Source organism: Hydra vulgaris, chromosome 01 (genome assembly GCF_038396675.1).
Source record: "Hydra vulgaris chromosome 01, alternate assembly HydraT2T_AEP".
In the NCBI taxonomy this organism is placed as follows: Eukaryota; Metazoa; Cnidaria; class Hydrozoa; order Anthoathecata; family Hydridae; genus Hydra; species Hydra vulgaris.
In genome coordinates this window covers 59,036,232-59,050,826 of record NC_088920.1, presented here as the reverse complement: position 1 = coordinate 59,050,826, position 14,595 = coordinate 59,036,232, and the positions used below count along the sequence as shown (strand labels likewise).

Here is a 14,595-nt window from a genome sequence, read left to right as displayed (position 1 = left end):
AAAATAACACAGAAATATCAAAAGAATTATAGAAATTAAAAAATGCAAATTTAAATCCAGTTGTTAAATGGAAAATAATTAAACAGTACAATGCTTACAACCCTACCATGAAATTCTGCAAACTATGCATAAACGAAAAATATGAAATTCTTTTCTAAATAAATCAAAATCTGTTAAACAAAAAAAGTGAAATAGTATCTAAGTGCAGGCATCAAAACAAGTATCTTCTCGCCCAATTCGACTCGGGTGATTAAGCAATTTTCGAATAAAAAATTGTTTTTTTTGATGTCAGAACTCATTCTATTGCTTTGTTGCTGATTTTTCAGTTATTTTCTGTATTTTGTATTTTTTTAAAGTTTTTTCTTAATTTAAATAGTAAATATGGCTGATGATTGCCAAAAGACATGAAACATTAAGTACTATCACAAAGTTGTAATTTCTCAAATAATCTGACACTATATAATTTAATACTGATCTATTTTGCAAACAATTTACATTGTATTGATCACTCTTAAATGAACAAGATTTGAATGAGAAAAAACAAGAAATGAACAAGAATTTGAATTGATACATATATATATATATATATATATATATATATATATATATATATATATATATATATATATATATACATACATATATATATATACATACATATATATATATATATATATATATATATATATATATATATATATATATACATATATATATATACATATATATACATATATATACATATATATATATATATATATATATATATATATATATATATATATATATATATATATATATATATATATATATATATATATATACATATATATATATATATATATATCAGCCTGGAATATAAAAAATCAAAGGCGAGAGGCCAAGAAAATGACTGTCAATTGATTTTTTTGGCGGGTAAAGTTTTTATATTTTTCATTTTTTATTTTTTTGTTTAAACTTTCATCTCATAGTCATAGTTCTTCATGTCTAAACTTTATAAATAAACTTTATTAATAGAAAAATAAATTAATGCTTGAAAATTAACGAATTCATATTATTTTAATAATAACAATATTCTTTATTTCAATATTAATAATAATATTAACATTATTTTTAAAAATAATTCATTTCATTGCAATGACTTCGCAAACTGAAATTTAATACTAAGAAGACAATTCTTTAATGAAACACTATAAAATACTAATGTTACATAAAACAAGATTTCTACTAAATATATAATTTTTTTACAATCCAATTATTGAAAAAAAAAGTGAAAACGCGTAATTAGTAATTTTTAATTTATCTATAAATCAATGCGGTAAGGCAATATAAATAAGTTAACATGTCAATATAAATAAGGTATTGCGGGGTTAGCTTATTTATATTGACATGTGGGTAAAATTGACATGTATTAGATTAAATTTTTTTACCAGTCACATTTTGATTATTGTTTAAACTAATTTAAAAGATTTAGTAACTAGATGTTAAATGAACAAATATAACTATTTTTATCCACGTAATGGTAAGTGTAAATAACAACACAATTTCTAGCTTTCTTGTTGCTAAAAAACTTAAGTCAAAAGATAAGTAATATACATAATATCATATTGGTGGAAAACTACTAGATACTGTTTAAAAACAGTTTAACTAGCTGTTCAGGTTTGCTACATGATCAGTCTGTGATAATGATTATTGATGGGTAGAGCAATTTTCATAATGAACCAATAGTTTATGCAACAGTAACAACAATGAATTCAGATATTTATTTTGCAGATACAATTGATACCTCCGGCCATTCACATACTTCTGACTATTTGGTTGATGTTGCTGTTAATTCTATCAACAAATGCAAAAAACAATTTGGCTGTAAAGTTCACAGTGTAGTAACTGATAACGCAGCAAATGTGTCAAAAATAAGACAATAGTTCGAAACTTAATATGATGTTAATGTTATTACATATGGATGTTCAGCTCATATTCTCAATCTATTGGCCCAAGATCTGGCAATTCCAAACATCAAGGAGCAGATTGTTCAAGTTGTTAAACATTTTAGAAACAACCATTTTGGTGCTGCTACATACAAAGAAAAAGAGGGGCTATGACTTCTAATGCCCCAAGAGTCAGATGGAACACATTGGCTGATTGTCTTGAATCCTATTTAAAAGACTGGCCGATTTTGTTACAATTTATGAAGAAAACAGAACAATAATTGATAAGAATATTATAAATATTGTAAATAACCTTGGTGTAAAGCAAAGTGCAGAAGAACTGTTACAAATGCTTAAACCAATTGCTGTTGCATTAGACTTAATGCAGCAGGACAGTAGTAGTACTGGTGACAGTGTAGTGATATGGAAAAATCTTCAGAGGGAATTAAGTCCTAAGCTTAGCCAAGATGAATTTATTCAAAAGAATACAACTTGCAATTACCCAGCTCATTTCTTGGCTAATATTGTTAATCCTAAGTACAGAGGTAAATAATTAACTGATAAAGAAATAGAGATTGGAATAGACTTTGCAGCTTTAAAAAATCCAGATTTTCTTCCACTTTTGGTTAGCCTTAAAGCAGAAGCAGTACCATTTCAAAAGTTGATGTTCCATAGTAACATTGTTCAAACTATAGGGCCATGCGATTGGTGGAAATCTCATAATGATTGTGTGAATCAGGAATTATTGAAAGTTGTTGAACAGTTACTTACTGCTATTGCTTCATCTGCAGGAGTCGAAATAATATTTTAATCATTTGGTCTTGTGCATTCAAACATTAGAAATAGACTAGGAATTGAGAAAGCAGGCAAATTGGTTATCCTACTCAAACTATTTAATCAAAAAGAATTAGAATCAATGAATTTAATTGATGGAATCTTAGAAAATTTGTAAATAAACAACATTAAAACTTTTCTTTTTATAACTATTCAATGTTTTAAATTAATTTAGTTATGATTTCATTATATTTTTAAAAATTATGTGATTAAAAGTTTGTTTTTCCAAAATGTAATTTAAATCAAAAAAATCCAATTTAAATCAAAAAAATCCGATTTAAATCAAAAAAATCAATTTTTTTGATTTTTTTTCAAAATAATCATGATTTTTATCAACCCTGTTATTCACTGGCGAGCAAAAAAAAGTGAACAGTACAATTTTTCAGTAAATTATGTATTATTAATCAATTAAAAATATAATACATAAAATATAACATATCGCTTATGTTAAATACATATACATACACATATATACGACTCATTTTGAAAAAAAAAATTAATATTTTATGTGGCCACCACCATTTTTTATCACTTCATTTAATCGACGCGGCATCGACTCAATTAAATTTGCTATCAAACGGTCAGGTATCGTAAATCAAACTTGTTTTATGGCTGCCCAAAGATCATCCAAAGTATTATTTATATGAAATATTATTTTTATGGACCTCTTTATCCATATAGTCCCACATATTTTCAATGGGATGAAGGTCTGGACTTTGGGCAGGCCAATTTTCAAAAAGGAAGATATTGTTATCCTTGAGCCATTTTTTAACTTGTTTAGACGTATGGCAAGGAGCATTGTCATGTTGAAATTTAATTTCATCCTCTTCTAATTCTTCCAGTGTGGGCAGCAAAGATTTTTGTAGAATACTAATGTATTCTTTGGAATTTATTCGTAATCCATCTTCAACTCTATGCAATCTGCCCACATCTTTGGCAGAAAAACAACCCCAAACCATAATTCCAAGATTACCCTTTACCGTTTGGTGAATACAATCTGGATTTAATTGTTCGTTCTTACGTCTAATGCACATCTGTGGACGATCTGAATGCAAACAAAATCGTGATTCATCTGACCATAATATTTTTGTCCAGTCTGTGTTTTTATTATATTTTACCCAAGCTAACCTTGCCTTTTTTATGGCGTGCAGTAAGAAGAGGTACTTTTTTACATGGGTGTATTTTGAACCCCTGATCTTTAAGATGCCTTGAAATTGCCTTACAGCACGCCATAAAAAGGCAAGGTTAGCTTGGGTAAAATATAATAAAAACACAGACTGGACAAAAATATTATGGTCAGATGAATCACGATTTTGTTTGCATTCAGATCGTCCACAGATGTGCATTAGACGTAAGAACGAACAATTAAATCCAGATTGTATTCACCAAACGGTAAAGGGTAATCTTGGAATTATGGTTTGGGGTTGTTTTTCTGCCAAAGATGTGGGCAGATTGCATAGAGTTGAAGATGGATTACGAATAAATTCCAAAGAATACATTAGTATTCTACAAAAATCTTTGCTGCCCACACTGGAAGAATTAGAAGAGGATGAAATTAAATTTCAACATGACAATGCTCCTTGCCATACGTCTAAACAAGTTAAAAAATGGCTCAAGGATAACAATATCTTCCTTTTTGAAAATTGGCCTGCCCAAAGTCCAGACCTTAATCCCATTGAAAATATGTGGGACTATATGGATAAAGAGGTCCATAAAAATAATATTTCATATAAATAATACTTTGGATGATTTTTGGGCAGCCATAAAACAAGTTTGATTTACGATACCTGACCGTTTGATAGCAAATTTAATTGAGTCGATGCCGCGTCGATTAAATGAAGTGATGAAAAATGGTGGTGGCCACACAAAATATTAATTTTTCTTTTCATATGTATTTAACATAAGCGATATGTTATATTTTATGTATTATATTTTTAATTGATTAATAATACATAATTTACTGAAAAATTGTACTGTTCATTTTTTTTTGCTCGCCAGTGTATATATATATATATATATATATATATATATATATATATATATATATATATATATATATATATATAAATATATATATATATATATAAATATATATATATATATAAATATATATATATTAGTAATAGAAAATCACTTAACAAAATTTTTTTCCATTTAACACTGTTTTTCATCAACAAAGATTCATCAGAAGATTCATCAAAAGTGATTTTCTATTACTAATATAATTGCTCTGTTCTTTTAAGAACATTGAGCACTCTATTGTGTAGAATACTTTTTTTCGTTTAAATATAAATAAATATATATATATATATATATATATATATATATAAATATATAAATATATAAATATATATATATATATATATATATATATATATATATATATATATATATACAGACCTTGTTTTAAACAAAAAATCCTTAATGCATTAGCTTAACGCAATACTTGATGCCATAAAATTCTCTTTTTATTTTTATTTTTTAAAGGTATAAACATTTTTAAATTACTCCAATAATATTAAGTACCACAAAACGAGTTAAATGTTATTTAACAGCTTTTTTATTATTACTATATAGGAATGTTTATATTCTTTTAATTTTTTTTAATATTAAATAATTAAATTTAATATTGGATTTTTAAAAATGTTTGATATTAACAAATTTCTTTCTTTTCTCGACATTTGCATAAATGAATTAAAATGTGTTAAATTTTTGAATTTTTAAAATCATTATTTCTTAAATTTCTAATTGCGGCTTTGCAACTACAAATGATTTATTATTTTAAAAAAATTAGAGAGTAACAAATAAAAAAATTATGTTTATTTGCTTACTTTATTTATTGAAAGTTCATTATCTTAATATTAAAATTATATTGCTGTATATATTGTTTATTAAAAAATAATCACTGCGATTTAACTTGCGTTATAAAAAAAAAAGTTACATTTTGTGCAAATTTTTAATGCAGCTGATTAATTAAATTTAATTTTGAGTAAAAAAAATTGTTTAGGAAGGAAAAACGTAAAAAAAATTGCAATAAAAATGAGCTAATTTTTTTTTAAGAACAAATAAAATTTCAATATTTAATAATATTTAGTAATATTTTAAAATAAATTTGACATTTAAGTTATACCTAAGCATTAACATTAATTTTAATAAACTTAAATACATTTTTTAAATCAAAATTAACTTATATTTTTAAAATCTAAATTAAATTATGTATTTCTTTCATCAGAATAAAACTATATATTTTTATCAAATTAGTTTAATTTAAATATATGATTTAATAAATAATTAAATCATATGTTATCTTAATTTATTTTTAATATTTAAATCATAAATTAAATTTTAAATTAAATTATTCATATGTTTTTTATCAGAATTTAATTATGTTTTTATGAACTTTGCTTTAAAAATCAATCATTACAATAAAATTAAAATAAACTTTTAATTTTATTTGAGTTTTTTCCATTAGTTAATAGCACTTATATCAAACAATTGTCAAACTTTTGTAACAAATATTTTTATATAAACATCATTCAATAGTAATATTAATATGACGTTTCTATAAATTAATTATAAATATAAGATAAATACTTTTATCTTACCGCTTATAGAATAATTTGAAAGTTAAAAAATGATAAAAAAGTCATTTAACTGCAATCGCTTATTGCTTACGTAAAATCGCTTAAGGCATATGTAAATCACTCTATGCGTAATGCACAAAAACAAGGCTTATATATATATATATATATATATATATATATATATATATATATATATATATATATATATATATATATATATATAAATATATGTACATATATTTATGTATACATGTATTTATGTATGTATGAATGTATATATGTATAAATATAAACATATTTATGAATTCTTACTGTACTCTTGCCCAAGTGCTTCAAATAACAAATCTCTTCTGAAACTTACTGTTGGCATTTTGCCTACATTAATAAGAAATTTAAGTTATCCTCATCTTAATTTATCTTTTATTAAAGTTTACATAAAAAGTATCATATTAAACTCATTCTGATGTCTTAAGTGCCTTAGCATATATATTGACTAAGAGTTTTAATTTATACACAAATTGAGTTACATACAAACTGTGTTACACACAAAAAGTGTTATACACAGATTGAGTTATGCACAAATTCCGTTATACAGGTAACATCGTGTTATGTTAGTAATATTTTATATATCTCAGAAAAATTAGGAAAAAAGGCTCAGAGAATCAAACTGATATGCGATTGGTTAACTTAAAACATAGAAAACTATTTTCTTAAATAGCTTAAAGACTTACTGGATTAAACTATTTTCTCACATAGCTAAAGACTTAGCTATATGAGAAAATAGTTTAATCCATTAACAAAAATGGTTACCAATCAATTTTCAATCAATTAATAATTGATTGAACAAAAAGTAAAGTTCTTTAAAAAGTTTTCTTTAGTAAGGAGAACTTCTTAGAGAACTATACTTTTTGTAGCAGTAATAGAAGTCTTTTTTTTTTCTAGATATTACTCACCATTCTTTAAACCCTCAGTCAATGTATGTACTGAAGCTCCCTAATTTAGTATGTCGGAAGTGTATCTAATACAGATATATATATATATATATATATATATATATATATATATATATATATATATATATATACATATATATATATATACACACACAGGGGCTATTCTAGGAAAAAAATTTGGGCAGCAGAAAATTAGCGTTTTTTCGCAAAAAAAAGCAATATTCGCTTTAAAATACATCTCTAATAACTATGTCTTATTTGACACACTCTTCAATAATTAGAAAAAAATGTTCATTTGAGTGTAAGGATCAGGATTAGGGTTTAGGGTTAAATATCAAAAACAGCCTGACACTTGTCTTAAACCAATTTGAACCAGCCATAGCTCCAAATCTGACCCTAACCATGACCTTCATTACCCTAAACTCTCCTCTCATCTGATCTACTTTTTCTATTTGTGGAAGGGTGCATTGTTTTAGACGTAATTGTGACAAGTGCAAAAAAAAAAAAGAATAATAATTTTATTTAATGCAGTTTAACTGAAGGATTAACATATATATATATATATATATATATATATATATATATATATATATATATATATATATATATATATATATAATATATATATATATATATATGGTAGTGTCACAGTTATTGGCATGACTCAATTATTGGCGCTCTTCATTTTTTTCAAAAAATTATATAGCTATTTCTAGTTGAAAAGTAAAAAATTATCACCATACAAACAGAGTAACCTATCATCTACTGTTTGAGCAAAAAAATTTTGCTGGTTGTCAATTTTGTTATATAAATTTTTATTTAAGTAAGAAAAAACACAATAATTTGCCAAAAACCTTAACCTCGATACGGTTTTCGTTTCTGAAGAAGATGAGAACATTATTTTGATTCCATAATTTAATAATTATAATCAGAAGTCCATTTTGGACTTCTGATTATAATGATTAAATTATGGAATCACCAAAGGTAATATGAAATGTTATTTAAAAGTTAACACAGTAAATTTTATTTTACAATAAAAATTTCCTGAGTTATTCTTTTTTTAAATTTGGGTGCCAATAATTGTGACAACAACTCAAACATTGGCATGGCCATATTTTTAATTGGATATGTTTATAACTTTTAAAATAAGCTTTTTTTTCTAGCTTTTGTTTTCAATATTAATTATATTTAAGTTATTACTAAATAACACAAAAATCAAAGAACTCTATTAACAACAGACAAGTTAAGATAAAGCAGTATGACAGGAGAAGCATGGAGCGAGCGATTGACTTAAAAAATCGGAGATGTCTATCAAATCAGCTGCAAAAAAATATAATGTTCCTCGCAGTACTCTACAAACATAAACTATCTGGTTTAAGCAGTCTAGTGTGTAGGCCTGGACCAGCACATACTTTGCCACTATTTATTGAAGATGCATGTGAGAAGTAGCTTACTGAAATGTCAAGAAGAGGGTGTCCTCTAAAAATAAATGGCTTACAACTAATAATTTCAGAAATATTACATAAAAGCTCGCATCCTGCTGTATTTAAAAATGAAATTCTTTCTAGAACTTGGGCATACAGATATCTAAAAAGGCATCCTAACTTGGAGTCTAAAACATCAGAGCATCACTCTTTAGGTCAGTCCAGTGTCACCAGGGGAAACTTTCCTTTATTATTTAAAAGAGTTATTTAAATGTTGGTAGGGAAAAAAATAAGGCTGACAAACATAAAAAAACTTATTAAAAGAAAGAACTTTCTATTTGCGTGCCAAGAATGCACTTAAATAAATAACTTTATTTCTTTAAATTCTCTTTAATTTTGTGGTTTTAATTGATAAAACACTTTATATATATGTATTTAATATATGATATACTTATTAGTTCTCGTACAAACAAAAACAAAAATTTTAAACTAAAAAAAATAATCGATGTTTAGGTTCTCTAGATCTGGATTCAAGTTGATGCCAATAATTGAGTCACGTTTGCCAATAATTGAGTCAAAGTGCCAATAACTCTGGACAACGAATCAACTTACTTATAATGTGAATATATATTAGATTTTTTGCGCAAATGAAAAATTAAATGTGTCAGGTCATTTACAAGGTATTAAACTAATATTGTGCCAAATTTGAAAATGTTTTATTCACTGGTACAATTTTTGTACAGAAACTAGTATCAAAAATAGCGTTAAGGTGCCAATAACTGTGACACTACCATATATATATATATATATATATATATATATATATATATATATATATATATATATATATATATATATATATATATATATATATATATATATATATATATATATATATATATATATATATATATATATATATTGTATATATATATATATTGTATATATATATATATATTGTATATATATATATATATATATATATTGTATATATATATATATATATATATATATATATATATATATATATATATATATATATATATATATTGTATATAAATAAAAATATATATTATATATAAATATAAATATATATACATATAAAATACATTTTTAAAAGTTTTTAACTTAAAAACTTTTAAAAATGAAATGAAAAATCATACATTTTTAAAAGTTTTTAAAAACGTCTATATATCCAGAAGTCTGGAACTGTAAACATTCTTAAAATTCAAGAATGTTTACAGTTCCAGACTTCTGGATATATAGACGTTTTTAAAAACTTTTAAAAATGTATGGTTTTTCAGATCAGACAAAATATTTTTGCTTTCTAATTTATAAGTTATAACAAACTATCATTAAAACTTGATGATGATATATTACAACTTATATATATGGTTCAAAACTTATATAGAAAATGGTTCAAAGCCAAACGTCTAGACGTGTGGTTTCAAAAAGTTTTTATGATGATAATTTCTTATTTAAATTAAATTATGAGTTTTATACAATCAGATGTCTTTACAGTATTTTACTTTCCTTGCTTATCTCCGGTGATTTATTATAACTTATAAATTTAAAAACCAAAAAAATTATAAATCAGTGACTTTATTTCATCTGATTTTGAACTTCTTGAGTATGAGTTTATGTCTTTGTATAAAAATTATTTGAGTTATTTATAACAAACTACAAAAAATTTCCTGAAATTTTCACTAAACTTTACGTAATTAGTAAGAAAATTTTCGAAATTAGCAAAATGAAAGTTAAAACAAAGATATTTATTGAAGACAAAATATTAATTGAAATAATTATCGTTTAACTAGTTTCAAAAACGTCCGTTTTTGAAAAGTTTTTAGCGTCATCAACTTTTAAATGGTATTGTATAATCCGGTTATTATGAAAGAGCGTTGTTTAAAATTATTACTTGTACCCATTTCTACATAAATACCAGATTTTGATATCCCTGATATAAGATACTACTATAAGTACCGCGGTTTGTTAAGCAAGTTTGCAAAGCGTCCGTTTTATGTGTCACCACATATTCGTTAACTTGTATGCACCTATCATCCAGAATTGTTAGTCCTTGGCCTTGGCCTCAGTCTTGCCTTTAGACCAAAAATTAAGGCCTTGGTCTTGGCCTTGAAACTGGTGGCCTTAGCCCTGGTTTTGGCCAGCCCAACATTTTCAAGCTATTGTTTTGGCCTTGGCCTTCCACCTTTTCTTTAAGAATTTAAATCTTTCTTTCGTGTTTGTATCTTTAAAAAATTTACTACAGTTGATTTTGATTACAAGAGTTTTTTTTTTTTACTTAAAAGCTTTAGAACTTAATTTTTTTTGTTTTATGCCTCAGTTTAAATTGCCATTTTCGACAAGCCATTTTAAATCGATGACATGATTGGGTAATGTGAATTTATTACATCTATATATTAAGTCACATTATAAGTCTTAACGTTTTTTATTAGTTATAACATTTCAAAGTTTGAAAAAAGGTTTAAACAAATAATTTTTTCTTAAAATTAAAAACAGAATTTAAAAAATTTTTTGAATTAAAATAGTTTTTATTATTTTAAACTATAATTTATTATGAAGTATTTATTTATAGGGGAGATGGGGGCGCATTGATTGCCGGGGCAGTATGATCTTTTGGCTTTTACTCGTTCATTTTTGCCTTATTAGAAGTGAGGTTGCAATTTAATTAACCATTATGCTTCCCTAATTGATTATTCGTAATATTTTTTCATAAGGTTATCAGCGTCAAAAAAAATAAAGAAAATATTGTTTTTCGTCATAAAAAGTGATTTTTTTAAATCGTACTATAATTCAAATATATTTTTATTTAGATGTCTGTATGGGTTAACAACAATTTTATTTTAAATTTGTAAGTGTTAGGTGTATAATATAATATATAATTTTTATTTGGCTGCAATTTATACAGTAGATATTGCTATCAATATGTTACCTATACCTATTGGGGTACATTGATCTTTGACTATGCGGGGCCCATTGATCGGAGGATCAAAGTGCCCCATAGAAGACAAAGTGCCCCATGTTTTTGTTTATAAGCAATACAGTTAAACGAATGGAATTGTATTTATAATTTAAAAAAAAACTATATATAAACAAACAATAGCTTTTAGCATTTCATTTTTTAAATCTACTTATGTTATAAGCTAGTAATAATAATACTATTATTTTATAATATCAAAAGAATAATATTTAACATAATAATTAAAAAATATTTAACATAATATTATTATGTTAAATATTAGCATTTATTAAAAACATATGTTTTTATTTTATATATATATATATTTTACAGATCTTAAAATGGTTAGAAATAGAATTAAAAAAACAAATAAAGTTGCTATACCAAGTGAAACAATGAAAGTAGCTGTTAATAAAGTTTTAGAAGGAACACAACTGAATGTTGTAGCACGTCAGTTTAACATAGATAGAATGACTTTAAAAAGATATTGTCGTAAAAAGAGGCTTAATCCAAATGAAGCTTTCAAGCCTAACTACAACAATAGACAAGTTTTTACAGCAGAAGATGAAAAAAGTTTATCAAGTTATTTACTAATTGCATCAAAAATGAACTATGGCCTTTCAACTAGGTCAACGCGATTATTGGCATATGAATTTGCTTTAAAAAACAATAAGATATGCCCATCATCATGGATCAAAAATAAAATTGCAGGCATTGATTGGTTGCAAGGTTTTATGAAAAGACAACCAGAGTTGTCTCTACGAATACCTGAAGCAACGAGCTTCGCTCGATCAACAGCTTTTAACAAACACACTGTAAGAGAGTTTTTTCAAAATCTTAAAACGGTAAGAAATCGATATAAATATAATCCTAACTGTATATATAATGTTGATGAAACTGGTTTAACAACCGTTCAAAAGCCGGTAAAGGTTTTAGCTGGTAGAGGAAGCAAACAAGTTGGAAGAATCACATCTGCAGAACGAGGAACATTGGTAACTGCATGTTGTGCCTCTAATGCTATTGGAAATTCCATTCCTCCATTATTTATTTTTCCTAGGGTAAAGTTTCATGATTACATGATTAAGGAAGGACCTCCTGGATGTGTGGGATTTGCAAATCCTTCTGGTTGGATGAACTCAGAAATTTTCATAGAATGGATTAAACATTTTGTTAAATATTCAAACTGTTCTCAGGAATCTCCAGTTTTGTTACTTCTCGACAGTCATGAAAGTCATATTTCTGTTAAAGGCTTGGAGCTTGCGATTCAACACGGAATTACAATGATAAGTTTTCCTCCCCATTGCAGCCATAAATTGCAGCCATTAGATAGAACTGTTTTTGGACCATTGAAAAGGTTTTACAATTCTGCATGTGATAATTGGATGGTTTCAAACCCAAGACCAATGACCATTTATGATATTGTTTCAATAGTTCGAGAACCGTATACAAAAGCTTTCTCACCATCTAATATACAGACAGGATTTAGAGTACCTGGCATTGAGCCATTCAATTCTGAAATTTTCAAAGATGACGAATATTTACCATCATCAGTTACAGATAGAGCTGCTCCAGATACAGTTACTATCACTCCTGTCAACAACATGGAATCTGAAATGATACCAGCACATGTTAATCACATAGAGTCTGAAATAACTATAGTAAATATTGAAACAAGTATTTTAAACAAAGTGTCAACAAGTGTTGCTTCTATAATCTCACCTGAGGTTTTAAAACCTTACCCAAAAGCATCTGCCAGAAAAAAAAATGTTAAAAGTAGGCAGTTAAAAACAAGGATCTTGACTGGTACTCCTGTCAGAAATGAAATTCGTTTGTCAAAAGAAAAGAAAATTTTGAAGCAAACCAAAAATCAACAAAAAGTCTCCACAAAAGATAAGAAAGAAACTAAGAATTACTTGCTTAGGAATAAAAAACAATGTAAACCAAAAGCTGCTTCTCTACTTGACTTTCACGAATGATGAAATATTCTTAATCAAAATATTGTACTTTTAACAAGTTTTGTAAACTTAAAAGTTGTATTCTTATTTCAGTCTTTATATTTCAGTTCTTATAAATTTCAAGTTGTTGTAAAGTTTTAAACGTATATAAAGCGGGTAGCTTATAGCTGCTGTGATTTATACATTTTTTAATTAAAAATTAGACTAGTGGGTTTAACTGCTATATTTAAAAAATAATTAAAAAATTTAGATGTATTATATGTTATACAATATTACCCTTTGACTAAAATATTTACAAGATTTAGTTATAGAAGTGTTAAACGTTTAGATAATATTACGCATATAAGATCAGTGTGCCCCAAGTCGGAGATCATAGTACCCCATAGTTTGGGGTACATTGATCTTTTGAGAGGGTTGTTTAAAAGTTAAAATTATTCATGTTTATCATTTTTTTAAATCAAAATATTTATATATTCCAAAAGCCAGATAGTTCTACATGTGTTTCGTAGTTAATAAGTTTTTACATCTCTTTCAGGTTCTGCGCAATTTTCAAAACACTGCTACGGCGATCAATGCGCCCCCATCTCCCCTACTATTTTTACTCAAGTTCTTAAAAACTCAAATCTAAATCTGTTCAAAAAAGTTGTAAGTAATGTATATTTAACAGAGATTTTTTTTTTTTTAATTTTATTTATAAAATCCATTTTTGGATTCAATTGAATCCAAAAATTAATAATATTAATAAGCAAAATTTTAATATGATAGTTCGCCAGGAACCACTTTGACATCTGCTAAAAGAAGTGTTACATCTCAGATTCAAAAGCTCTTTACCAAAAAAAAAAATGCTTTTTTGCAAATAATAGAAAAACTCATGTTTTTTCAAGCAAGAACGAATCAATCACTAGAATTTAATTAAAAATAATAATTTGTTAAAAAA

At 25.6% G+C, this 14,595-nt stretch overlaps 2 protein-coding genes across 2 annotated transcripts in view; one reads left to right on the top strand and one right to left on the bottom strand.

Moving 5' to 3' along the window:
- Positions 1-6,812, bottom strand: part of LOC100207185 (phenylalanine--tRNA ligase beta subunit) — a 54,454-nt gene extending 47,642 nt beyond the window's left edge. Inside the window, exon 1 of the mRNA XM_065788813.1 lies at positions 6,659-6,812. Within this exon, the coding sequence (XP_065644885.1) occupies positions 6,659-6,716 (58 nt within the window). The 5' untranslated portion in view covers positions 6,717-6,812. The remainder of the gene's footprint in view (positions 1-6,658) is intronic.
- A 5,232-nt stretch (positions 6,813-12,044) lies between these two features.
- On the top strand, positions 12,045-13,679 carry LOC136074584 (tigger transposable element-derived protein 4-like). Its single transcript, XM_065786919.1, has one exon. The coding sequence runs from the start codon at positions 12,045-12,047 to the stop codon at positions 13,677-13,679; it is 1,635 nt and encodes a 544-aa protein (XP_065642991.1).
- Positions 13,680-14,595: the final 916 nt, after the last annotated feature.

What these genes read in the sequence shown, in the direction of transcription:
- LOC136074584 (XM_065786919.1), top strand. Translation starts at nt 12,045, where the DNA reads ATGGTTAGAAATAGAATTAAAAAAACAAATAAAGTTGCTATACCAAGT.